This window comes from Chaetodon auriga, chromosome 13, assembly GCF_051107435.1.
Source record: "Chaetodon auriga isolate fChaAug3 chromosome 13, fChaAug3.hap1, whole genome shotgun sequence".
Lineage (NCBI taxonomy): Eukaryota > Metazoa > Chordata > Actinopteri > Chaetodontiformes > Chaetodontidae > Chaetodon > Chaetodon auriga.
Genome location: NC_135086.1, coordinates 9,005,581 through 9,032,897, shown reverse-complemented (window position 1 = coordinate 9,032,897; position 27,317 = coordinate 9,005,581). Strand labels below are relative to the sequence as shown.

Genomic DNA, 27,317 nt, shown 5'->3' with positions numbered 1-27,317 from the left:
GCAAGAGGGTTTTTAAATGTTCTTAACTGAACTGCAGATGCTCTGAAGCTGCGTTTTCAATGAATTTGTTCAGACAGATAAGTTTTTTATTTGTTGGTTATGAACAGGTTTAGTTTAATTTGGTTTAACAGGCAACAGGCGCTGCTTTTCAAACACAAATGATTAGATTCAAAGGCTTAAGTCCTGCCAGAAATTCTTGGTTTTAAAATAAATTAATATTGTCACCGGCTGTCAAATGCCCACACTGTGTATGCCAAACCTTGATAGCGTCATGTGCACAAAATTGTTCAAGTCAGATTCTGAATAGTAAAACCTCTGGCCCACCTTGATCTGCGATGGCCCTCTGCCATGCTCCAAGCCAGCACCGACATAATTATGCAGCAGTGGCTATAAACGAATAGTGTGTATTAAACTCCTGGCCTTCTCAGCCACCGTACCCCTCCCAGGCAGCCCTCTCCCGGCACTGCGCCACGCTCTAACTAACTATGACAAATTAGCCCCACACTTAATTACTAGCCTGGGAAAATCACAATGATGTTTATTAGGCGCGGCATCATAAAGCGGTGTGTCCATGCCCCGAGACCAAAGCACCGTGCCGGAGAAACACTAATAATAACAACAGCCATACAAATTGGCTGAGTGGAATGACCCGGGGCCCCGAGGCACCGGCCGGGGTGGGGTGAGGGGGAAGGTGACTTTCTGTGGATGAATCAATACTGTGCTCCGCTCTGCTCCTGTGCTGAGCTTCGGCTGCCATTGTGGATCTGCCTCAGGTGGCTGGAATCCACTCTGAGTGTGTGTGTGGAGGTTTAACCAGTCACATTGTGGGGACTCCGGTCTTTCGCCTTCCTTATGGGGACATAATGCGAGTCCCCATAAATCAGGTAATTCATATCATATATCTATATCATAAATTCTTCAAGTGTAGGGTGAAGACTTGGGTTAAGGTTAGGGAAAGGTGAGGTGTAGGTTAGGGTTTGGGAAGGAGGGGTCATGGTAACAGTTAAGGTAAATCTCCAAGAAATGAATGTAAGTCTATGCAATGTCCCCAAACATGATAGAAACATGACTGTATGTGTGTGTGTGTGTGTGCGTGTGTGTGCACTCCAGTGGGGTAGATTAAGCTGTGATCCTTACTCCATTATGGGTTAATAGGAAAAAAGAGTGGCTGATGAAAAATGCTGAATATATCACATTAGACGAGAAGTTTTTCCCCTTGACATACAGTTATAGGGGTATATGTGTCTTGGGGGTCTTCTGTCTGATAAAGATTAAGTATGCATATGTGTGTGTGTGTGTGTGTGTGTGAGAGAGAGAGAGAAAGAGCGACAGACACAGAGACCAGAGCTGGGCTGGTGGCACTGGCCTTGTGGAGAGAGCGGTCGTAAATAGAGCCTCCATGCCTGCTGGCTTATTAACAGTTGATTTATCTGCCTCTCTGTAAGGAATGCACGCCCTTGGCATCCAAGCCCAGGGATCGGCCCCAGGGGGCCCCAATTACCCAGTATGCCATGTGTGTATGTGAAGGTGTGTCAAGGCAATAGTTTGCGTCGCAGTGTCATGGATGTCGTGTGTGTGCCCGTGTCTTAATGTTCTCTATACATCAGTGCAACTATTCAGTATCAGGGTCATCTTCATCATCACTTTCTCTCTCTCTCACACACACACACACACACTCTTCTTATGCCACCTGTGGAGGGAGATACGGGGGAAAACAATAGGATGAGATAAATGTATTCGACAGCTTTCTGCCTCTACAGTGATTCATCAACGTGCTTATCCTGCTGATGTGCCTTTATCTTTATTTTCTTCTTCTTTTTCCATCTCTCCCTCATCTTTCTCTGCTTCTCATACTTGTGCATTACGGCCAAGGGTGTGTGTGTGTATTTGAATTCTGTGTGTTCATCATTGTAAGCGCTGACACTACATGCCAGTATATTTTACTGTGTTAAGGCAGCTGTGTGGCATTGATTTACTGCATTAAGGCTAAAGTTTAAAGGCCTTATCTCATTTTATTCACAATGTTTGGCTTTCTTCCCTTGTGCCTTTCAAGGCTATGCTTCCTCGATAATCCTGTCCGTGTTGATGTTGATCAAATGTGTTGTTTTTATCTCCCCCTGTCTGATCTTTTTGTCTTGTGAAAGGAGTGCACCATTATAATGTCAGTACAGTTTGATTATAAGTGCTGTAACATATGAGGGAAATTACTTATGAATATTAATAAAGCTTTACACCCAGTAAGAAGGATTTCTAAGACAATACTTGAAGGAATGAACTTACTGTAACATTGAAGTTGCACTGCATTTTTTCCTATATCATGATTATTATGATAAAATTCTTCCCAATTATTACCCACAATAACATAGACTTATAATACATTTCATTTTTGGTTATGACGGCAGATTTCCAATTGGTTTGTGAATTGTAGTTCCCCAGAGCTTCTAATTGCACAACCATGCTGACTACACAACCTCTACAAATTGCCCCCAGTTTAGAAAAGCTATGTAGTAATCTCTTAGTGTTGAAGTATTGTTCTGGCCTGTCTTTGCCTGGGTTCCGTATAATATGCGTCTGCAGTCACTGTAATTTAATTATTACTGGAGGGCAAAATATGATTAATCATGACTCTTCACAAAGTTTGAAAGTTGATTCCCCAGATCAACAAACTGAAAATTCTGTCATTCTTCCAAGAAAAAAACCTCTTTTATACTGCATATTACTTGACTGCCCTCATTAATCGTCAACAGCGTTCATTCTCCAATCAATCGCAATGCATTTCAGGATTAGACTTCAGAATCTGCTTCAGAATTTATTTCATGTGATCAAATTAGATATTTTATAGTTGCCCTTTTGTTGTGTTTGCTGTGTTGCATTGCAGCCTCTTATGCTCCAGTTTGCATATTCTCAACTTCATAATGAGTCCGCTTACATTGATCATTGAAGTGCAAGCTGAAAGACGCACATTACTCCAGACCCCTCACTGAGCGTGTCAACACTTTTCAGACTTTGGCAGTTTGCAGTTACACCGAAAAGTGTTGAGCGTGTTATTTTCACAAAGTTAGTTCCTGTGAATCCCATCTAACGAGCATTTGTGAAGGTGGCTTAATACTAAAGCATGAAACTTATTTCACTTTTTAATGTGAAGGTGGGTAGAAAATGTGATGAAAATGGATTAAAAATATTTTATGTATCTGGAACTTCTAATAATGTGATCCCAGTTCATGTAGATGATGTATTTTGGGCACAGTCTGTGCAATGAGTCACTTTGCTGTTTGCTGTTCCGCAATGTTCGCCAGCTAGTTGCTAACTTTGAGTTGTTTGAAATCATTTTCAATGAAAACAGCTGTACGCTAGCCAAAATAGTAGAGCTGTGGGCCATAGAACCAAAACAATGAGCTGAAAGAGGCTATAAAGCTCTGTAGAGCTGAACAGAACAAAAATCTGGTGAGGATGCATAACAATGAGTTGTTAGTGAATGACCGTCTTTTACACAAGTAGTCATGAGCTCCGTTGTTAGTGTGAGAACATTAGCATTCGGTGCTGACAAAGCAAGCGAAAAGCACATGTTGGCAGTTCATATGAATATTACCTCAATAGTTTAATTGGAAATAAAAGATCACCAGCTTTTCCCTGCACCAGCTTCCCCACAGTCCTCATCTCTTCATCTTCACTCTCATTCTTTACTCTCTAACACTGGTGATGAATACCAAGCAGATCAGAGCAGGCCTCAGCTCTATTACTGGAAATAACAAAGTGTGTGCTATTGTCGCTTTATTCCCGAGTTCATTCTAACTCGAAGAATACAAAGGATTTTTCCCCACTGTCATCAACGTTCTGTGTGTTATTGTTAATGTGCGACCTCTGGTAGCTGTAGTAATTATTATGGGAGCAAAAGTCAGGTGGTGTAGTATAAAGAAAGAAAGTCTGCATATGGAGGAAGGTCGGGTCAAACAAACACAGGACTTTCACCCAGGAGACTGCTGTCCCATGTGTCCCATTTGAAGCCAAAAGTCAATGTTTACTTATTTTAACGTACTTAAGTTATGGAATCTACATGGCAGTGACATTTTAACCCACACGATATCTTCAGAAAAAAAGCTATCTATGGGCTGCTGATAGGAGCTAAAGAGTTAGTTAATATTTATCTGTTGGCTCATCACTGAAAGCAACCCATTTCACATACAAATAGTCACGTGATCCATTGCGAATATAAAAAATATTGATAACGGACGCTTTAACTTTTAAGTCAACATGGACAAGAAGTGCTTGAAGTGGAATGGATGGAATCATTACAGCTGTCCTGAGCGTAGACCAAGCCGAGTGTGCATTGAATCTCATTGTAGTTTCTTGTCTTTGATCTTGCACCAGTGAAGTACTCGATCTGTGTACTGTATCTGTTTATTTTGACAGTACTTTCACAAACTTCCTCTGCTTTCCCAGTGGTGTCTATGCACTTCACCCCTGCGGGAACGTCCAGGTGTCCATGGTGCATAAACACAAATTCAACCACAACATCCCTGGTTCTGTTCCAGTTTAGGATGCTTGTCTATGCATGTGTGTATGTATTCATGTATTCATGTATGTAGATGTCATTCTCATGACAGGTTCATGCATATATAGGTTTCCTCTATGCGAGTTATTATTAGAACCCGTGGATGTTGTACATCTGACAGTCAACCCACACATACTATACTGCACTGACACATGCTGCTTTTTAACAAGGTGGACAATACAGAGATGTAGCGTATATTTTATACAGTATTTAAAGCTGGGGAGAAAGATCTACAGCAAGGATATTCAAACCCACTCGTGCTATATCATGTCTCCTTCTAATCTTATTGCAAAGACATGGCGTGGTAATGACATGACAACACTTCCTCAAACTTCTCATTATCGAGGATAACAGATGGATGTAGCTACTGACTTATTATCCAGCTCATCTTTGACTTCTAATGTGGTGATTTAAGTTATCTATTTCGAAATAAATCATTTGCCCACTGCAGCTTTTAGACTATTTATCGTACTCAAAATTTGAATTCAAAACTTAATCATAAATCTGTCTGACCATTAGCTGTTGGCACGCTCTCATATGTCAGATCTCAAAACTGGGGTTCATTATAATCAGCTTCATTTCTATGTGGATGTTCTGCTGTTGGGAATAAATGGATCAGTCTTTATAAGAATGACTGCCAAATAGCATGCATGTATTTACAGTAGATTTACTTATTGATGTTGTTGGGACTCAGCAGCCATAGATTAGCGTCACCATTGCACATGACAGTTATACTGGGACCAGCACTGACAGATGTAACTCACTGTCACTAATTGGCTTCCAGCAAACCAGAGGAGCTGTTGTGCTTCTTTGAAGGTGTTCACCCCCAGTGTACCCCTGACCTCTGACTGCACCTCTTTCCCTCTCCTTCTCTTGCTTTCCAACCATCTACTGTATAACTACAGTATCTCTCTCTGCCGCCCAGCCTATAATCACGACAGCCACCTTTGAAGTGGGACGCAAATAGATGAAAGAGAACGGGAAGAAAGGAAGACAGTTTTCAGAGAAGGTGTCGACAGCGGAGGCAAGGCAAGGCAAGATGACACTGTATCATCTTTGTGCTGTAGGATGTACTAAGTACTACGTTCCTTTGGCGTACAGATATTGCAGTTAATATATTGTAAATGAAAACTTGGGTTAGGTGAGATGATTTGACCCTGGGTGGAAATTTTTACCTCTCTTTTGAAGCAGATGCATAGCAAGTCAAACACTTTTACTCCTGTGCAACACTTTGATAGTGTTTGATCGTTGTTAGATCATCAGTTAGACGTCCAGCTGTGCTCGTATCCCAAACCTATAACCTGACAGAACATTGATATTTGACAATCTGCAAACCTCCCCGACTACCTTCAGCTGCAGTGCTTTGGAACCAGTGTTTTCCAATATTTTCTTCCACAACATGTGGCTATGGCAACCAAGTATATACCGTATATACACCCCGGACATAACTCACCAAATTTATTTCCAAAGCTGTTTTTGTTGTTGCATTCAGGTGCTTGGTTTCCACAGGAAGACTCAAATGAAAGTATAATTTAAATCTCTTTATAGTCACTCTGTGCTGTGAACCTCTTCTCATCTTTATTGAGCAGATGAGAAGGTCTCAGCGGTAAATATGTGTTTGGTTTTACACACTTTATAAAGCAGACCAACTTTCAAGCTCACCTATCACTTTGAGTGCTTTGGGGAGAAGGTGGGTGCCTCTGGGCTTGTGTGTGCATTACAGTAAGTTCTTTCAGTGTGTGCATAATGCTGTTTGTTCTCCTCTGGCACTCTTGACTTTTAATAGAGTGAAGTCCTCAAGGAGAGCGAGGGCACACACACACACACGCAGACACACACAGACGATGGGCTCACACTGTTTTCTGCACTCTTCAAGAGGCATTATTAATCTTCACATTGAAACTGATCTGTCCGTGAACCCGTCAACCTAAGGCTGCACCAAGCTCCTTTGGTTTAGATTATTTTTTTCTTTTTTAAGACTAAAATGGTGGTTTTAGAGAGCCAAAGACAGACAAGGAAGGCAAAAGATGAGACAGTAGCGAAAGTGGTACTCGACCTCTTTTAAATAACCATTTATCTAATTTAGGATTTAAATCTTTCAGAATCCATGCCAAACACAAATGAGTTCATATGAAAGAAGTTAATTTTGGCCTCTTTACCTTTACTTTTGCTTGCATTGCTATGACGTTTAGAGCTACATATACTGTTTGTGATATACTGTGTGTTCACTTGACTCTGTTTATGATGGTCACACTCTGTAAGCAGTGTTGCAAGTATGCTGAAAATCATTGAAATGAAGTCAGCTGACAAAATTTGGCACCAGAAATCTCCTGACCTGATTAATTATCACAGCTAAAGTGATAATATTGGTTGAAAGTCTTCAATTATCACTTTGGTAGTGATAATTAATCAGGTCTGCAAGGGATTGTTACAAAATACAGCATGACACCAAGGAGAGTTTGTTCTTGCTATTCCCAACTTCCAAACTAGCAAGAAAGTTGTTGTTTTTTTTTTTTTTAATGGGTTGTTTCATTGCTGGTGAAGTAAGCTCAGCAGCTGCAGCTCGTGACATACTTGTGTAGCCACAAAATAGTTTATTTTAATTAACTCTGGTGTTGTGAACAAAAAAACTAATAACCTGTTAAAATAGGTTGCATGTTCCTTCAAAGGTTTAAATAAATTAGCCTGAAACCCAAATCTAAGTTTGCCGGTAACTAGTCAACCTTTCACAAAAGCTTATGGAGGTAAACTCACAGTTTTGTCCGCGCCAGTTGAATAATGCTGTATTCGTAAAAAATTAGCATGATTGAGTGCACTTGTCAGGAGAGAGCGCTCTATGTATTAGGAGACTGGAGTGCTGTGTTTGCAATTGTGCAAATAGCACTGTGTACACACACACACACACACACACACACGCAAACACACACATGCATAAACAAACGCACAACAGAACGAAAGCTGTGTGAAAAACCCTGCACCTGTAATGGAGTGATAATGCTGAGTAAGACAGACACACACAGTTTTACACACACACACATGCACACACACAGACATAATGACTGTAGCTCCATCAAACTGGCGTGGGCTTTAGACTAGTGACCTAAATGGGTTGGGATTGCAGCATCATTGGTGATTACCAGTGAAAGCCTTGTGATATATAGCGCCTATAAACAGTCTATAGGGGAACAAATTCACAGTGGAGCACAGAGCTATGTGACAAATACTGTATATCCATCATTAAGAGACATGTCTGCACACCAGCTGCACATTATAACATCATCAACCCTTAAAATAAAAGCAATTCAACTTTCAAATAGAATATAGAAATACATCACTGTCGCAAAAATTGCCAAAAAAATGGCTCATATTACTGCAGGTTGCCAATTTGTCATGTTCCACAGCGTCCTTGTTGGTTAGTTTACAAATGAGTTGTAGCTTTTTCACAAATCAAATCATTTTTGCACCCTTTGGTCCTTTCAGATGATTTAGCCTCTTTGGAGCTCAATACATTGACTCACATCACTTAGCCTAATAAGATCCACATTTGTAAGCTGAGGATGCCTGGAAAGTGTATTTGTGATTTTATACACATATTTGGCATCAGAATAAATAACATGAAATGTATCTGAATTACCACTAGAACTGACTTTATTGTCCAAGTGTACACACACAAGGAATTTCACTCCACTTCACTAACACAGGAAAAGATGTACAGCTAAGAACCATGACAAGAAATACTGAACAAATGAAATGTTAAGAATGGGAGGAAATAAAGAAAGGTCAGCACTGCATGCTAGTATGTGGAAAAAAGGCTCATAGATATAGATATAGATATAGATATAGATATAGATATAGATATAGTTCTTTCTGATATAATTACTACAAAAGTTTTCTGATTTAAGAAATAATGCACACGACATGGTCCTGTACTTGACCTTTGGTTTCATGCCACAGTCTACCTCTGCCAATATGTTTAAGAATGACCTTGAGTGCATTATTATATTGCCAGTATCAAATAATTCAGTGTACAAATTAATAAGATTAAGATTAATAATCCTACAAACCATCAAAGACTTACCCCTGATAGCTGTCAAATATAATGGAGCTGTTCATTACAACTGCAAATATGAACAATTCAAACACTCTCAAGCTTCTTTCTTTCATCACAAAACAAATTCTGGAAATAGAAATAAAAAGAGAGCGTGAGGGACAAGCAGAAGAAAGCCCAGAGGTGTTTTTCAATGAACCTCCCGTGGCAGATGGTTAAGAGTCAGTGATGAAAAGAACAAACAGACAAAAAGGGACAGAAACTCGGCCAAAGCTTTGCTCACTGCTTTATCTAAGTCAGTTTGTTTGGTGGAGAAACTTCTATAAAGTGACCCCTAGATCTGTGTGTTTATTTCCATTTAGACACCTTATGCATTATTGATTCTCACACTATTAACACATTAGAGTCTGCTGATGGCCAGCTGTCTGAATATATTTCTCCAAGTCTCACGGACAAAGCACATCTATTAGTTCTTGTATGTGTGTGTGGACATTAAATGCCCATCTATTAGGGTGTTCGCCACGTGTTCGTGTGTGAGTGTGTGTGTGTGCAACACACCCACAGATGGATGACACACATAACTCACACACACATGCCTGGCTGGCAGTAAATCCCCACAGACTACAGAGTCCCGTTACCAGAAGGTTTTGCTGTCAAAGTGTCCTTGAGTAAGACAGTCAGACCCTGCCTGGTCACTCATCATAAGAGAGATAAGAACCTCTGCCAGATTAGTAAAATATTATGTGAATATTCTTGTAAAGAGGTGCATAGAGCCAGCACATAGACCGCTGTCAAGTAATTTAATCTCGTCTTCACGTTCCTCGGGGACGGACAGCAATTTTCTTCATCAGCGTGTTCACCTCAGTCATACGTTTCTCCATCAAGCGCAGCAGTCTCATTAGAAAACGCTACTACAGTAATTTGTTATCACATCATAATGGAGGCCCATTAACTGTTCTTTATCAGAAATGCTCAGCTTTTTTAAGAATGATAGGACCAGATTTCAGGATTATCTTATTTACGTATCTTAACACAATCAGTCATTAACACCAAAAGAAATTTTACATACAGTATCTAACCCTAACCTTAACCCTAAGCATCAGCTTTAGACTCTAGAGTGATTGTTTCAAGTTCTCGTAGTTGCTTCTTCTCTCAAAACCACCTTCAAAAGGTTTCACCTAAATGAGCCTCCTGGAAGCACCATACCACTCTGAAATGAAAGATGTCCCAGCCAGCTGTCCTGGAATATCTGTTGGGTTTTATCCACCAATAGCCAAGGGACAAAGGAACGAGTTGAGGGGGTTGATGGACAGAAAAAAAATATGATGTTTGAGAAGAGAGAGACAGAGAGAGTAAAAGACAGAGTGAGGACGATGGTCCCTTGTGTGATTAGAGCCCTGAGAGAAATGAAGCGATGGAGACAGAAGAGATGGGTTTCAAAGAACAAAGTTGGTCTCTTTTTAAGGTGCTCATCCAGTTTTTACACCACGAAAATGGTACCATCATCATCATCAAATATATGCAAACCTTTTACAAAGAATGTGTTTTCCATGGCAGCTTTGCTCTAGTTTACACAACAAAGACTTTGAATCAATGACATCAGCTACATCTCTTTTATTGTGGAGTGAATTGGTAATAAATGATTTGCATGTAAGCGCAGAATAAACTGGCACATGGTTGAAGATTGCAGTTTGACAGAAGTAACACTTGCCTGTTTGAGAGTGTGAGCATGATTGCATGTAACACTTGACATAGTGAGACAATGAGAACTGTGAAACCCAGAAAGAGTACAGATTTAATATTAAAAAAAAAAAAAAAAAAAAAAATCTATTATTTGACCAAAGTACTATATCAGCCCAGGAAATTACACAAACCCTTGCAGAGAGCTAGAATGAGTAAACAGAACAAAGTGCCTCCTTCCTCGAACACACACATACGCACACTCAACACACACAAAACCCAGACGTTTTCTCTTTCTTGCATTCTATTATTGTTATGACTGTATATTCACCGCTGCAACAAGCCAATTTCCTCAAGGGAATCATTAAAGTTTCATCTCATAAGAAGATTCCGGGAGAGTTGGGGAAGCAAAGATTGGGTGTAGATATGAGTCGGGAACAGATACAACGGTAAGATGTCAGGTAGAGAGATACAGACAAAACCCAAAAACAGTGGGAGGGAGAGAGAGTGTGCTTTAGATTCAGTGGTGCGTAGCGGCTACCAGCCCGTGTTGTCATTGACAGGAAGTGAAGGGTACATGCCTTCCTCAAACCAGCTTATCCTGCTGACCTCGTGGGGGACAGTGTGTGTATGCATGTGTGTGTGTATGTGTGTGTGTGTGTGTGTGTTTCAGAGAGAGAGAGAGGGGGCCCTGGCTTCACAGTCTCTCTCTCCCTGCAGGCCTGGAATGAATGATGCTCCCAGTGGCTCGGTTTCACCCCAGCGAACACACACTGAGCTAATGGCAAAGCTTTGGGACCATGTGCGTGTGTGTGTGTGTGTGTGTGTGTGTGTCAGAGACTGAGGCTTCTTCCAGGGTAGAGTGTCGCTCGGGACAAATTCTTCTGTCCAAAGGAGTCGTAGCCGAGCCCGACCCAAACCTGGCAGGCATTCTGTTTTTTTATGTCCAAGCCTGACAAAGACACAGTTAATGTGAGCTGAAGCACTGAATTTGTGTTACCCTGTCACACCGCCCACACACACACACCACAAGTTTTACATGTCACACGACCAGCTGCTTCTTTAATATCTGCATTGACAACTAAATGAAAATGTCTCCAAATCGTCAATTTTCCTACATGTCTGTATTTTCACTGACATAACTAAAAAGCTAGCCAAAGATTTTCATCCAAACGTGACAGAACTGAGTCACTCTCACATTTTAGACTCAAGTCCAGTTAGCTGGGGCGGCTGTAGAGGTTAGGAGTGGGGTTCAGGTAACTCTTCAGGAAATGAAGCCTATGTGATTTCCTCAAAAAGTAGCCAGTTTGTATGTATGTGTGTTGGTGTGTGTGTACTCTTAGCAGTGCTCGCAACAGGATGCAAACTAAACGAACTTGTCTCATGTGCCTGTATACGTGCTTGACCAAGGTTTCTGTGCTTTTAGGCAGCAGGTTTTTTGGGGCCCATATGCCCACAATACAAAGATATGAGTTGGGAAGATGCACCTGTGGGGGATGCTATCATTCGGAGAGCACTTACAGTCCGGTGTGTGCGTATGTTTGAACTGGTGTGTGCTTTTGCGCTCTCCACTTTCCCACTGGTCTGCAGGGTTTCAGCACAGTGGTGGCACCTCTAAATGACTAACTCCCTGCAGACTGTTTCACCTTTTCCACCCACTCCCCATTGAGGTGCAAAGTTCTGAATCCAGTGTTTTGCAGTTTTGGCCTTACATGGATTCATTTTAAAGCGTCTGCAGACAGTCCTTTGTTTAATTGCCTGTGGGTTGGTGCTCCCACCTGAACATAGCTGGCATCTCTGCCTCTCCTTGAATCCTCTGGCTCTACTTCAGGCTTTTGTCTTGAATTACTCTCGTCGAATGACTGTTTCAACAAATCTTTTGCTCTCACTTCTCCAGTCTGAGTCCATTGGATTCTCAGAAATTCTCAATTTTGTGCACTCATAAAACACCAATAACTCCTCGTTCTAACCTGAGAGAATCTTTCTGAACCTTTCTTTTCTCATCCCTTCTGTAACCTTGTCGTCTCTGCTTTCAGCATGAAGTATGGGAACAAACCTTTCTGCATCATGTATTACTCAGAGCTAATGTTGTTACGATGCCAGAATTTTAAAAAACAATGTTCAATGCCTTTTCTGATACCACAGCTAAAAAAGTCTGAGACACACAAAGTAGAAATGTTTTCTTTCTTTCTTTTTTATGAACAGCCTGCACACAGTGCTGATACAGAAAAAGTCGTTCAACCCTCACCAGCACATTAGTAATGATGTTTGAAGACCAGTCGATTTTCTTCCCTGTTGTTTCATCAGTGCAGCCTTGTGTTGGTGGTGTTATAGATTTGAATAATGAGTGCATAATTAACAGACGTCGTGACTTTTCAAACACATGGTTTTGAAGAAGTAGCAAAGTATCAACACTTTTGACAACCTGACTCACAGCACGATGTTGCTGTAGCCATTGTGTTCTTCAGATAGAAGCACAGGGATGTGCTGCTTTAGTTCATCAATAAGTATTTAAGTATGTTGATATTATCGGGGGAGAACAACACTGAACGTCTGTGGTGACTCTCTAATTGTGCTGGATGAAAGAGGAAATAGTCAACACGAGCTAAGACTCTATGCACAAAGCACTATTATAGTGGGATTATTTCACAGGGTTCAACTGTTGCTACGAATAATTCCAAACAGCTGTCCAATCAATTTTGATATACACTTTGGAAATCACTCATATTACCAGCAGGAGGAGTCTTATTTGTCCTTATACAGCTTCACAGATGTAGGACAAGGACACAATAAATAGGACATACAGTAGGTTACAGGCTGATGCAACCTGCTGAACAATGCAGAAAGTAAGCCCCAAAGCATCCAACACAGGATATTAGATGTTACACACAGCCTTGTCAATACCTTGAATCCTGTATTAACTGTCTAAGGCACAATATACCGAAATGATAATAGAGGACTTGTTGTGAGAATAGGGAAATAAAGTGCCAAGTACCAATAAAGTACCATTCGGTCTGTTCTGTGGCCACTCGTGTGTGCATTTATGTATGAGTTATTGTGCTTTTCATGAACAGCACCTGTGTGTATCGACTAATTACATTTGCTCTTTTCATATGGTTATCCATGCTAGGAAGCAAATCAAACCTCCACTGTTACCTGGGAGGATTTGGGGATTTAGCTGCGATATTGTGCCTTGAAGATTAGCTTGTCTTCTCAGGATGTTTAAATATGAGAGTTAAAGCTCAGCTTATTGATCTGGGAGTTTGGGCTGGAGGGTGTGTAGCTTTACCGCATTCCCTTATATTTTACTTCATCCTGTCCCTTTGTGCCCTAGTGAGGTGTTGCAGGGCTAGGATGTAGTGTTGCATCATATTCTACAATATACCGATGCACATTATTATTATTATTATTATGTACACACGTACATACACCAAAGCTAAACGCATACAGACACACACGCACAATGAATTACAGTTTATTTCAGATACAGAACTTGAGCCGAGTGAATGCCCTCCTTTCCTATTTGTTGTTCAGTCATTGCTATCCCACCACACATTCACACACATGCATGCACACACATTCATAGAGAACTTTTGGACAGAGAATGAAGGTGATCATGTGGAGTCAAGAAGTGTGATATAGATTCAGAGAGAAATGAAGAAAGTCTGTGTGTGTGTTTTGTTTTTTTTGGGTGTGCGTGTGTGTGTGTGTGTGTGCATGTGTGTGTGCATGCATGCATGTGTGCGCGTGTTTGCGGGTGCATGAGTGTGTGCATCAGTATAACAGCTTTCAGAGCAGCACTTCTTGGCCAGCTGATTCTCTCCCATCTGAGATCCTGAGTGAGGATTATAAAACCAATCAGCAGACGGTGATTGCTGCAGCCAGCCTGTGATTGGATCACAACCCAGCCGCTGCCATCAGCTCGGCAAAGAGAAAGAATGAGAGAAGAGGAGAACGAGACGCCAGGAAAGAAAGAAATGAGAAAAGAGATAAATAAAGAGAGTCGTCACAGGGAGGCTAGTGGTGGGTGGAAGAGAAACGGAGGAGATGAGACAGAGAGAGAACATAAGATCAAGATCATATTTCCCATCAGCCTTTGCTCTCCAAGTCATATTTACCACCACAGCACACACAAAAAGATTTACTCTGTTTGTTGCCTGTCTTGGTTACCTATCATGTGGACCACTTTCAATCTCCTTGCTCCTGTCTTCAGCTAAAAAAGATGTACTACACCCATATAGCTCACAGTTCTGCTCTATGTCCTAAATTACTTGTGCAGGGTTACCGCAGCATACTGCATGTTAAATGAAGAGACTGCCTTAAGGAGAAATAAAGCGGCACATAAATGGCCAAGTCTGAAAGTGTTTCGAGTCACATTAAGTGATGAAGTGAGGTTTTAATTCACATCTTCTTTGTTTGTTTGTTTAATGCTGATATTAATGCAGCAGTGGCAGGCGTTGCCTCACAGCAACAGGGTCTTAGGCTTTAATGTGAGCCCCCAGTTCTGTATGACGTTCAAATGTTTTATCTGTGTGTGTGTGGCTCTCCTCAGGGTGCTCAGCTTGCCACAGTACAAAAACAATGTGGATCAAAAGAACGGATCACTGCAAATTACTCCCAGGTGACCATGCTGGTGTGTTTGCAACTCTGTGATAGACTGCAGACCTGTCCAGGTTATTTCTCTGCCTTTCATATGCATGCTGCCATTCTAATGCATGCTGGGATATGGTCCAGCACAGTGGTAGTGAATTAGTAACGCAGCACTGTAGTTGTGACCTCTCACAGTCCTGTAGGAAAGTGGAGGGAGCAAACGCTATCATGAAGACTACATGAATTTCACTCTTCAGCCAGGATATCGTGGGAAAACAAGCTGCTTCATAAAAAGGAGCAATAATGAATTTAATTTGCTCAAAATGTGCAGTGATACAGGTAATTTACAAAAATGCAAAGAAAAAGAGAAAGTTATTTGAAGTTGTGTCATTGTGAAATTCCTTCTCCTACTTTCATTTAAAAGCATGGCCTCGCAGCTTTATGGTCACATTAAAGGTCCAGTGTGGAATTTAGGAGCATCTGGTGGCAGAAATGGAATATAATAGGAATGAGATCTTTATATCTACTTCCATAGAGTCTACCATGTTGCACCACCGTGTTTCTACAGTGGCCCAGAATAGACAAACCAAACACTGTCTACAGAGAGCGCCTTCTATGCTCTCAGCATTTTTAGCAGGAGAGTGAGGTGAGGGGGGTTCAGTTGGTTGTAATCTGCAACCTCGCCTTTAGATGTCACTAAATCCTACACAGTGGTCCTTTAAATTCTCTCCAACAAGTTGTCTCCTGGGACTTTTTCGTTAAGTTTTAGGCTCTCCATCTTTGGGACCTTGTTGCTGTTTCTGCAAACATCAAGCCTCCAAAACTTTGTCAAGATAAGTCCAAAGTTGTACTGTGTTATTATCATTATGTGAAAAGCCACTGGCTCCAAGCCCACACCCAGGGCTGTGTTCAAAGCTGTTTCTGGCAGTGTGACACATACAGTGTACCTCGATATAGCAGAAATTCTACAATAGTAAACATTCAGCTCTTGTGGGATATTGCTAGCATATAGCAGCATGATTTGATCAATGCAGATGTTTGAATGCTTGCTGTACACTGATAATCAGTTCTTTATACTTAAAGTGGTAAATAGACATTTTTATCTAATGGCTATTTACTTGGAAAAAGTTGAAAATATTCAGTTGTCTGCTCAAAATGTAATTGTAGGTGATAAAATGCTCATAAATACGTAATCAAACAAACAAACTATGTCATATAACAGACAATTATTTATTAAGCTCAACATATTAATCCTACAATTCTATAATGGTATGCAGGGTACATAAAAGAGAGTGTGTGTGTGTGTGTGTGTGTGTGTGTGTGTGTGTAGATATAATGAATATGTGCATCTGCGATATAATGTTAGCAGGTGTTTGCTCACTGTGTTTGTTGGCAGGTTTGTTTAGCTGGCTTCCCATGGGGCTCGATGTGACCTGGGGCATCTGTTGCCCCCTGCTCATTTCCTGCCCTTCAGCGCCCTCTTTTATCTGTACCCATGACCTGCTACCACACACGCACACACATACACACACACACATGAGCTCAGACTAGTTCAGTTTGGACCTGTGGAGGAAAACAACAGATGTGGAGTCAAACAATGAGAGTACAAGAGGTGATTGTCATGTTTTAGGAGCACCATTAAATGTCTGAACTTTGGCATGTCTGCATTTTGAATTTAGGTGGAAAGGTTGGAGAAAGATGCATAATGTTCAGGCTGCTACAGATTGGACAGACTTGGATCTGGCTATATTTTTGTGGAGGACAATGAGAAAGAGAGAGGTGATAAGGGCGAGAAAGAGTGGGAACGAGGTGAAAAAAGGGCATATTAGCACAGCTGGGCCCAGTAGGGACATCTGTACCAATGTTGGCCTTGTATCTGTTTATTTGTATTCAGGTTACAGCATACAAATACTCCCCTGTTTAATATGGGTAACATCAGATAGGGTGGGCGAGGGACAAAGTCATACAGTTAACTTTAGGGACGCACATAATAGATTAGTGTGAATGAGATCTGTATGAACTCCCAACTGATTGATGTGCTTTAATGCAATGTAAAATTGCCCTAAGACTTATCTTTTGTGATAGCATTGCAGATCCTGACACCAGTGAGAAGAATAATTTTAAAAAAAAAGAAGTCTAAATTGTTCAGAGACACATGAATTTGTATGAGGAGTACAGGATGAACGCTGTTTATTCGGATTAAACACACACTGATCTACTGTGTTTACTTTTCTCGAATAAGCCGCTCCTCGTGTGTTGCAGGTGCATCAACATGATCGCAGTGACAATGCTAACATGCTTCAGTGGATAAAATAAGATGAGCACTGTCTTTGTTTAGCATGTTTGCAAGCTAACATTCGCTAATCAGCAGTAAACAAAAAGTGCAGCTGAGGTTGCTTGAAATGTCTTTAGTTTTGCAGGTATTTGGTCACAAAACAAAGTTTTCTGATGTTATGCTACATATCAGTTCAGAATTAATTTAAGCACCTCTATTTAAATGTCACAGAGCTCTTATGGGGACAACCATGATGACATCAAATCGTATCTTACAGTCTCTATCACTACAAATCTGCTCAGCTGCCGGGCAAGGGCTGAATCCTGTATTTCGGAAAGACCTTCATGCCTTTCTGCTTTGAAGGCCATCACTGAGCTGCCTGCATGCACGGTGTAGTGTGAGGCCATATATGCTGTGTCTTCAGCCAGCTCCTCAGAGTCCTCCAGACATACAGTAAGTCACCTATTCACCAGTCAGCGTTAAGAATAGCTATTCCCCAGGATCGCTATTCAGCAGTGTTCAGAGCAGGTGGGGAGTTTGAAGGAAAAGAGATTAGCTATTTCTACTCCACAAAATGATTTATGCCCAGACTTTTATCAGGAAGCTTCTCCCCCCCTGCAAAGATCATTTCCCCTGACTTCACCTCACAACGGGAACTATTTTAAGCATTGGCTCATTAATACAGAGTGATTGGATTCATTGTTCTGCAATCCTGATGGATGTTCTCTGAAGTTTTCTCTGTCTCAACTCCCACCTCAATCCCCTCTTCAATCTTCGGGTTGAATTTCCTCCCAAGAATGCCGCCCCATTGTCTTCTGAGCGTTAGATAAATCAGTTGCCAATGCCTTTTGTGCCTTCAGTTCATTTAAATGAAATTGCATTAGCCTCACTCCATCAAACAATTCATAATGACAGCAGTTCCACCTTAAATCTCTATAGACCTTTACACATTTTAACAACCATTGAAGACTCAGCTTAAGGTCTCACAGTTTATACTCCATTTCCACAGTGTATTTAAATATATTCAGAGTGAGACATCACAGACATTGACAAGTTTTCTTTTATCAAGCTTACTTTGCCTCTTTTTGTGAAACACATTGTGTTCATGTCTACACATCAGGCAGTTTTTATTAATTTCACTTTGTGACATTAGCCTCTCAGTGCACTGTCGTCACTCTGCAAATGTGCCTCCTTGAGTAATAGCTTGTTAATATTGATTAGTTGCACCATTTTCCATCTTAAGTATCAGTTTGCCCCACTTTTAAAAGCCGGTACATGGAAGTGCCAGCTCGTAAAAACTGCTGTGTGGTCAACCAATGTGAGGTGCCACACTAACAAAAGAAAAAGATTAACAGGAATTGGAAACATCTCTGTAAAATGGCATTTTCTTTGTTGCATCGAAACCATGAACTCTTACCTTTTACATGTGTGTAGGAGTTGCGAGTGACTGGCCCACATGGGAACTGCATTAGTCTTCAACACATTCACTGTCACTTTGTGTGCATTATGAGTGTTTTCAAAGCACATGCTGTCTTCTATATCCAAGCTCCCTTCATGACCCATTCACACAGCATTGCATCAGTCGTGCAGGCTATTTGAGCTCCGGGATGGTTGACTTTGACAGCAGGGTTGTGTGTAGATGGCACTGCTTGAAATGAGCTCTATAGGAAAGAGTGTATTGCCACTCTGCCTCCTGTGTGTTCTGCTGCAGTAAGTCTGCTCTGGGTGCTATAGGAGGGTCGACTGCTATTTATACTGAACCTCCACTGCAGTGGCACTCCTCTCCCTCTGCGCTCTTATTCAGAGACGAGAGGAGATTTGAAGCTACTGGAAGTTTTTATTCAGTTCTGATATCCAGCGCTAACTCTATTTATGTGTAAAAAGTCAACGTTTTTTTTTTTTTTTTCACCTCAATTTTGCATGTGAAGGAGCTGGATGAAAAAGCATTTGAATTATCTACCACTCCTTTACACTGTAGCCCTTAATCATAATCATCAAAACCATCACTGTCATCATCATTGTGAAATCTGAATTAAATGTTTTAGTAGAATTAATTCAAGTTGAAAGCAAGGCGAGTGGTATGGTTAAGTGCTGTGAAAAATAAGTTCAAAAGGATTGAAACTAATATTTTTCCAGTACGTTACTGCAAGAAAGTTGCATTTTATAAAGTCGGCAAACAGACTCACTTCATCCACGATTTTTCAGATCATGGTGTTAAATCCAAAAGGCTTCCACACATCTCACTCATGACTGTTCGAGCAGCATAACTCACTAGTTTTTACCATGATGCATTAGCAAACAACAATAGTTTACTGAAGGACATGCAGTGGGTCAGATGGTGCATTTAAGGAACATCCCCCGCTGGAATACAATAAGGCTGTTTTAATTGACAATTTTGAAGTCAAACGGATCATTACAGATTCTTAAGAGAATTTTTATTGTTTTGCCATATTTGAATGATGACTGTTTGGTTATCAATTGTACAAGAAAGGTGTAATCAAATGAGACGAGAAAGACGCAACTAGGCCAAAATATTATGTTGCTAATTTAATTTAGATTCACGAGCAAATGCACGTGTTTTAACCACACTAAAGTGGACAGTTCTTCTGGATTTTTATCCGAACACGCGTGAGAGCATTACGCACATTATATCTGTGTCTGCCCATATCTGTGTCCATTTCCAACACTGAATGCTTGGTTTCAACCATAATGAAGCTTTTAAGTAGCAGCATGAGAAGTGGACAGGGTGTTAAGGACAGGGACCGGCAGGGAAATCAGCTGTCAGCAGCCAGATACTTCCGTTCTTCTCATTAATTACTTTTGGGGAAAGAGAGGTGGAGGCCAAATGAGTATTGATTGTGGTGGACCAGTATAAGGCCGGTTTCACTGGCCTTTCCCACATGTCATTGCTTCTCCACATCCCCATTAAGTGGGAACAAGAGGGATCAGTGGCAAGCTGGGACCCTATTAAATACAGGACCTCAAGAGTGTCAGACAGGCTAGCTAGCACACAAACCGCCTCCACGAGACAGCAGACAACAGTGCTTCTTTTCGCTTTGTATCTGTCTGTCTGTCTTTCAATAAGAAGACAAAGCTTTAAACGCTGCAGACTGTTTGCAAGTCAAAGACCATCCAAAGTCAGACTTTGTCTCAATAGGTTTCTTTGATTTGTCTCTCTTTTCTTCCTTTTTGAGTACTTTCCCTGCTTCTATTTTCTAGTCTGTACTCTCTTACCACAACTCAAAGCCACAGAGAGACGGTGGAAATAACTCAGAGAAAGGTCTCTTTCCTTTTCTCTTTTCCACTCTGCCTCTCCGATCCTTGCTTTTGTTGCATGACTGATGATTTTAATTACCTGTTAACTCTCTGTACTCAGCAGATACACATGATAAATGGTCCGGATGACTGTTGTAGCCACCATCTGGATGGGGCAAAGGAGTCTAAGTAGCTTTTCTCCACTGTCATGCTAAAGACAGCCACCACAGCAGGGAGGGATTGCAGGTGTACCACGGGAGAACAAGAAACTGTCCCAGTTTAGATCCGGTTGACAGCTATTTAGTGTCATAGGGGTCACATCCATTTTTCCGTTCAGAGACTGCAGGAAGCAACAATATGCCTCCAGAAAAAGAAGCCCATATCACCACAGTGGGGAGAATATTGCTGCAGACGATGGGCCAGCAAATTGCTGCACTTTATATGGAGATTGTAGTGAAGGAGATGGCGGGAGGGATGGGAAGTTACTGTAGGTACACAGTGGAATGGATTTAGAAGCAGGCATTATGTACCCATGCACAGGTGCGATGCAATGACCAGTATCGCCTTTGCAGACTGAATCTGAAGCTCCCAAATGTTCTCAAAAAGCTTGCCACAAAAGTGGAAACTTTGTAGAAACCTTTTGGTGAAATAGATATAAGCACTGCACAGGAAATGGATCGTCATGATATGAAAGCTATGACTAACAAAAGCTGTGTCCAGATCACTCCCTATTTGCTGCCCAGTACGTTATATTTACTTTCTGACATTTTATATGAGTGTCCCAATTTTCAGTGAGTCGTGCAACACTACATCAGCCAGTCATGACATAATATGATGATGATTAGTAAGTGTGGGAAACCTCAGTGTTAATTATGGAGAAGATGGTGGACAAGTGAAAGATTGAGTTTAGTGTTTAGTGACAAGAATTTTATTATTATTATTATTATTATTATTATTATTAGTAGTAGTAGTAGTAGTAGTAGTAGTAGAAGTACTATCATTGCTGGCCTGGCTTTGCCCTTTAGGATTTGAGGCAAAGCTGGTGTTTGGGGAACTCTGTGCTTTGGACAGAGACAAGCATGTGCAGTAATTATCTGTCAGCAATCCAACATGCCAGAAAAAGAGAAATATCTCAGTTCAGAAGGTAGGAAGGTAGAAGGAACAGGCTTGAAGTGGTTCAACCAGTCCCCATTCTAAACCACTTCAATCCTGTTCCTTGAACACATACTTTGATAGGCCAACAGGCTCCACATTGCTGAGAGATCTGATTGTCAGGTGGCTAACACAGAGGTCAGTTCTAATGAGGCAACAATTTCAATTACACTGTGCTTGACTGAGTTGAGCAGATCAGTCACTTATTTAAGTTGTGTATCAACTCTCCATAATTAGACCCAATGGTTTGTTTGACTGTTGTCGGGTCTGTGCGGTTTGGTCCATGTGTTTATACTTGGAGTTCATGGCAGAGAGCCATTGACCCACAGTGTAATGGGAATGACCTCCAGCATTAATGAAGGGTAATGATGATAGTCCCCAAAGCAGACCTCGTGTCACTTCAGTTTTGTCTCGCAGTTTGTAAAAGCAGTACGTGCGAAAGCACAGTCACAAACACACACAGACATCCACACACGGACATTACTCTACAAATGTGACATTGCTCCAACTGATTACTTTAGGTCCCAGTGGTAACACTGGAGACAACTTCAATTCATTCATTCATTCCCCGAGTTCCCTGAAGCAACTGCGATGTGCTTCTGAAGCATGCCACGTATTTGTGGATGGCAGGCAGGGCTCAGAATTGAGTCGAATGGTATTGAATTGAACTAATTTGAATCAAATCAAAATCGGGTGAATCGAGTATTTGCATGTTTGTATAGCGTGTGTGCAGGTGGGCATGTTTGTTCCCATAAATCTTTTCATCCTATTCACCCATGAAGATGCCTCCTGAAAGACAATTTGGGCTGGCCGCAAGACAAACACAACCAGACACCTAGAAAAGAGATAGACGTATCAATATGACAGTTGTAAACAAGAGCACTTATATTGTGTGTGTGTTTTTCTGTCTCACTCTGTCTCTCTATCGGCAGTGAATCAGTGGTGTTGGGACATCGTTTAAGCTCTTGCACAGCATCAATACTGGCTCTATTGATTTTTTCAAACAGTTAATGGAAGCCTTTAGGGCAGGAAAGCTAATTAAAATCATATGCAGGTCAAGCTCATTTAAAGACTCCCCATTAGTTTATGTTGAGCTTAACCACGCTTGACTGGAAAATCCATCCATCGGGCATCGTAATTGACTGGTGTTTCTAATGGCTTTCCAATGCTCCTGCATCTCAGAGACAGAGAGCGAGTTCCTCTGGCAGATTTCATGCTGCAGCTCTAATAACCAAAATACAGAATCATTAAAGATGGTCGCCGTGTGTCCTCAAAGTATCTTCCCAATAACTTAAGGCGGTGATGTGGGTTTCATGCGCCACCTCTCGGAAACAAACAATTTGCACCAGCTGTGCACACAGAGGCAAACTCAGTGTGCTTCAGCTCTGTCCTCATGCTGTCTGTGCTTCAGTGTCTAACACTATATTCAATGTACAATGTATTCAAAGCTAATTCTAGTCTAACAGCCCATTACATCCCATCCATTGTGTAAAATAACCCAGAATGCATGTAGATCACCTCAGATTGCATCCACAGTGTGAGCTCAGCAACTTCAAAAGCCAGCCAGAGGTGAAATTAAAGAGAATTATACTTGATGGCATGATCAGGTGCAAAAATCAAATCTAAGGGACTTTCTCTTTAGAGTTTCTTAGTAAAGAACGTAGACTCTAGTTGAAAGACTGTTTTTTTTAGGTTTGTGAAAATGTCTCAATTAGGGCAACTGTGGTTTTTGCATTATCAACTCTGTCTTGACATTTAAGCAGATTGCTACTGTCTGTTATTTCATGCCAGCCAGACAATGGTCCTTCTTCTCCAACAAACATTGTTTTTACACACGTCAGCTCTCGGCTGTTTGTGTGCGCACACGTCTTGTGTGCATGGGCTTCCTGCGAACTCCGTTCCCTTGTTTGTTTGCACAACTCGTGCGAGCGTGCATTTTGCAGTGCCTTGTGGTGGGAGGCTGATTTGAATCTGTGAGTCAGAGGGAGATTGTATTTAGGCTGTGTTTATTGTTCCCTATCAGGGGCCAATATGCTAACAGCAGATGCCAACCATCTTGCTGTGTCTTAGTTTGTTGCCTCCGCTGGATGACTCTCGCCGCAAACCACACCGCCCTGCCTCCCCTGTTGTACCCAGCTGGCATAAGAAGCACAGGAAACCCTGCAACGTCGCAGCGTCGACAGAGTGGTTCATTATACAGAGTTAGATCAGATAAAATCCCCCTGAGATGAATTTTCTCTGCCACTGAGGAGGGACGGAGCAGAGGATATGAACACGCTCTGAGTAAAATGCTCATATGAGAGGTTATATGTAATAATAACACCTAATAAGATGTCAGCATCGTTGGCTTATTGTGTTGCTGGAAAAAAGGGGGTTTATTTTCTACTCCAGTTGCTCCATACTCAGATAAAAATGTGCACACGCCCCCACATACATGTACGCATACACACACCATGCCCTTTGAGCTTGCTGATTATGCTAATATTATTAGCCGTTTTCTCTCACGCATGATATTGTGTTGTTCTATTTTTGCTAACATTTCAGTCAACCTACCGAATTTTAAATGGCTATTAAGTTTGTGGTTATTAAGGAGAAGTCAAGCATTAAAGCCATTTAAAGTAAAAGTGACTGTTGCTCTATACTAGATGCTGCGCAGTACACCCAACCCCTCCAGCCCTCTTTCATCGATCACCAAGGTTTGATCCAGTTAAAATCATTGACCTGAATTGTTGGCTGCTTGATTAGCTGCATGTGTTTGTCATTTGTAATCATGAGTCAGGCATAAAAATGGCATAAAACATAAGCTATCCACATTTTACAATACAATCACAATGCCACTTGAGATTGAATACTCACCTGCGTGTCCTCTTCAACTCAACATTATCCACAGATGATGCCTTTCTGCTCCTCTTCTGCCTAACATCATTTTAAAGTCCTACTTCAATCCCCATATCTCCCATTGCCTTCCAACTGAGTTTGAACCCTTCTCCTTTTGGAGCTCTGTTCCCTAATATACTCATAATTAATTTCTTCCAAATCTGAGTGAGGAGGGAGATTATGAGATGTGCTGGAAGGACACAGAGTTAAAACCCTGTATGAGGATATGAAGAGATAAAGCCAACAACAGATGGCAGGTGGTGAAGAAGAGAGAGAAGTGAGTAAGAGAGGGATAAAGGGAACAGGGGTGTTCACTTTTAGCTTTTGTCAGATTAGTAGCAGTTGGTCTCTGGCTAACAAGCTCAAACCCCTACAGTCCTCATCTTATCTAGCCTCCAAACCCCAACCCCATGACTCTCCTCCACAAACCCTAAACCCTAAACCTCCATCCCTGGTCCCTTGTGCTTCCCCCTGAACCCAAAGCTTCCCCTAATACTCAGCCTCATCAAAAATGATGACCACAAACAGCTTCCCCAGGCACACTCCTGTACAATAATAGGGGGAAAAAAAGTGTCAGTGTCATCATTTCACTTTGAATACACATGAGAAAAGCAAGCCTACATTTTATGTCCACATAATGAGTCAGCTCTGTAACATTAGATGATATAATATATAATAACGACTCTCAGGGCAGTTACATCTGCTGACCTCTCTTGGGAGCTCTGTGCAATTATTTACCCAGCAGAAATTCACAGAGCAAAGCTAATGTGGTTCTGTCCAAGAAAAGGAAATGTAGCTTCCTCAACTTATTTTCAATTAAAAGGAGATGATCTTATGGGCGCAGGGAATAGCTGTGTGGTTGTTTCTTTCAGACAGAAACTAGAATGAAATAAAGCCTATTTTGAAATACAATAATTGAGTTTGAGCATGGCTGTGTGATAATTATTGCTGATAAGGTGGACTGGTGTTAATCGACTTTCTTTGTATCATGCATGCAAGTGCATGTAGGAATACGTTGTCAACTTCTGGATTTCTTGTTTTACTATATACCTACATTCTTCTGGCTGCACCACAGAAAAACTCTTCTCTCTGTGCACATCCTTATAAAACTGACTGATTGCTGAGGTCAACGGAATCTTCTTAAATCAGCAGCATTAAGAGACTAAGAGTCTAGCTCAACGCTAAATGGAAGCTAAAAGGTAACAGTAAGGTTAGCATGCTGTCTATAGAATAGACTGCCCTGCACCTGAAAAATGACACTAAAGGGATATCTAGTGCCTGAAAAAGTGGTGGCAAGAGGTCCCGACCAAATGGCCACATGTGACAAGTTGGGAGTGAGAATATGTAAACCAGAGTATCGGACAAAAAAGGTACAACACGCTTCATTAAAGCATATTAACTCTATGAATTACAATTTAATTCCAGCATAATCTATTATTCATGGCCCACATCAACGACCTTCAACATAAACAACACAGTTGAGGGCGAGAACACAAATGCTTTCCAGACCTCATCATCTTATCAGCCTCTTAACCATCAATTGACTGTGCTGTGGTATATTTCTCCTTCTGTGTCTGTAGAATTAGATAAGCTATTTATCAGAAGCTTTGTAAGTCAGAGCTACAGCAAGCAAACACATCAAAAATCACATTTTATCAAGCTGGAGGGAGCTGCTCAGTCTTTCTCATATATAATATGTAGTTATTATTTCTTCTTCAAGTGTCATAAAGCAGTTAGAAGGGCAGAATGATTGGAGGGCAATGTTGCATTCATGTACAATCAGTTAGCTTTTGAATTAAGATCTTTTTCAGCAGAGCTCTGTTTGTATTTGTATTGCACTAATCATATTAAATTTTCTCCCTTTAGTCATCAAGATACTCACCAACGATGGTCAGACTCTTGTGAAGACTGAAGCTGATGTGTGTGTGTGTTTTGTGTTCAAACCAGGTCCGTCTCTGGTTGGAGCTGTGAAGAAGGACTGGGCCTCTCCAAACAGCATTGCTCTCTCCTGGCAGCAACCTGAACAAACAGCGCTGCCCATCCTCGACTACGAGATCAAATATTATGAGAAGGTACAGTGTTTTCTTCTGACCCAGATTTTTTACTGACCAAAATTTTGAAAGAATTTTTAGATTTCAAGAAGAAAGTAAGGATCATGCAGATGTGTAAACAGTCATGTATAACATTGTTGACCTGGGAGTTTATCCTGCGAAGATGTCCATGATGTTGTCAAAATAAAGGAAAGAGATGCATGAAAATCAAAGCTCATGCACTTAAATGCAGCATCAGTACAGGTTGTAGTAATTGCACATGTATTATGAGTATAAATTGAAATTTAGGTGCATCTGCTGTATGTAAATCTGTCTGCCAGTGACTACATCATTTCCACCACTTCTTCCACTCGCTCCCACAGGAACACGAGCAGCTGAGCTACTCATCCACGCGCACCAAGGCTCCCAGTGTGATCATCTCAGGTTTAAAACCAGCGACCTGGTACATCTTCAGTGTACGCTCTCGCTCGGCTGCTGGATACAGTTCCTACACCCCTAAATATGAATACGAAACTACGGGAGACTGTAAGTACCTGAGACCATCTACAGCACTTGTTTCTGTGGAGGGATACATTTGTCTTTGTGTGAATGTGTCGATTTGGACTTCTGCTGATGACACCACAGAAGTCACAGCTGTTTTTTCACAACAAGGTAGCATTATGTTTATGTAAGACCAAAGGGAGAAAGCACTGTTTTTCTGCATAGCAGTGAATTTTGAAGGTGAAGTATGCGTGTATCATTTAAAGTGATAGCAACAAACAAAACACCTCACTGTTAGTGTCAGTTAGGGATGAGGCTGGTGAAAAGGGTCAACTATCCATTACTGGTCTACTTTGT

The 27,317-nt window shown here is 41.2% G+C and overlaps 1 protein-coding gene across 1 annotated transcript in view; it reads left to right on the top strand.

Moving 5' to 3' along the window:
- LOC143330437 (ephrin type-A receptor 6-like) overlaps window positions 1–27,317 on the top strand; it is a 159,101-nt gene that overhangs the window by 99,367 nt on the left and 32,417 nt on the right. The window contains exons 6-7 of the mRNA XM_076747039.1: window positions 26,377–26,501; window positions 26,843–27,005. Of these exons, the coding sequence (XP_076603154.1) occupies window positions 26,377–26,501; window positions 26,843–27,005 (288 nt within the window). The remainder of the gene's footprint in view (window positions 1–26,376; window positions 26,502–26,842; window positions 27,006–27,317) is intronic.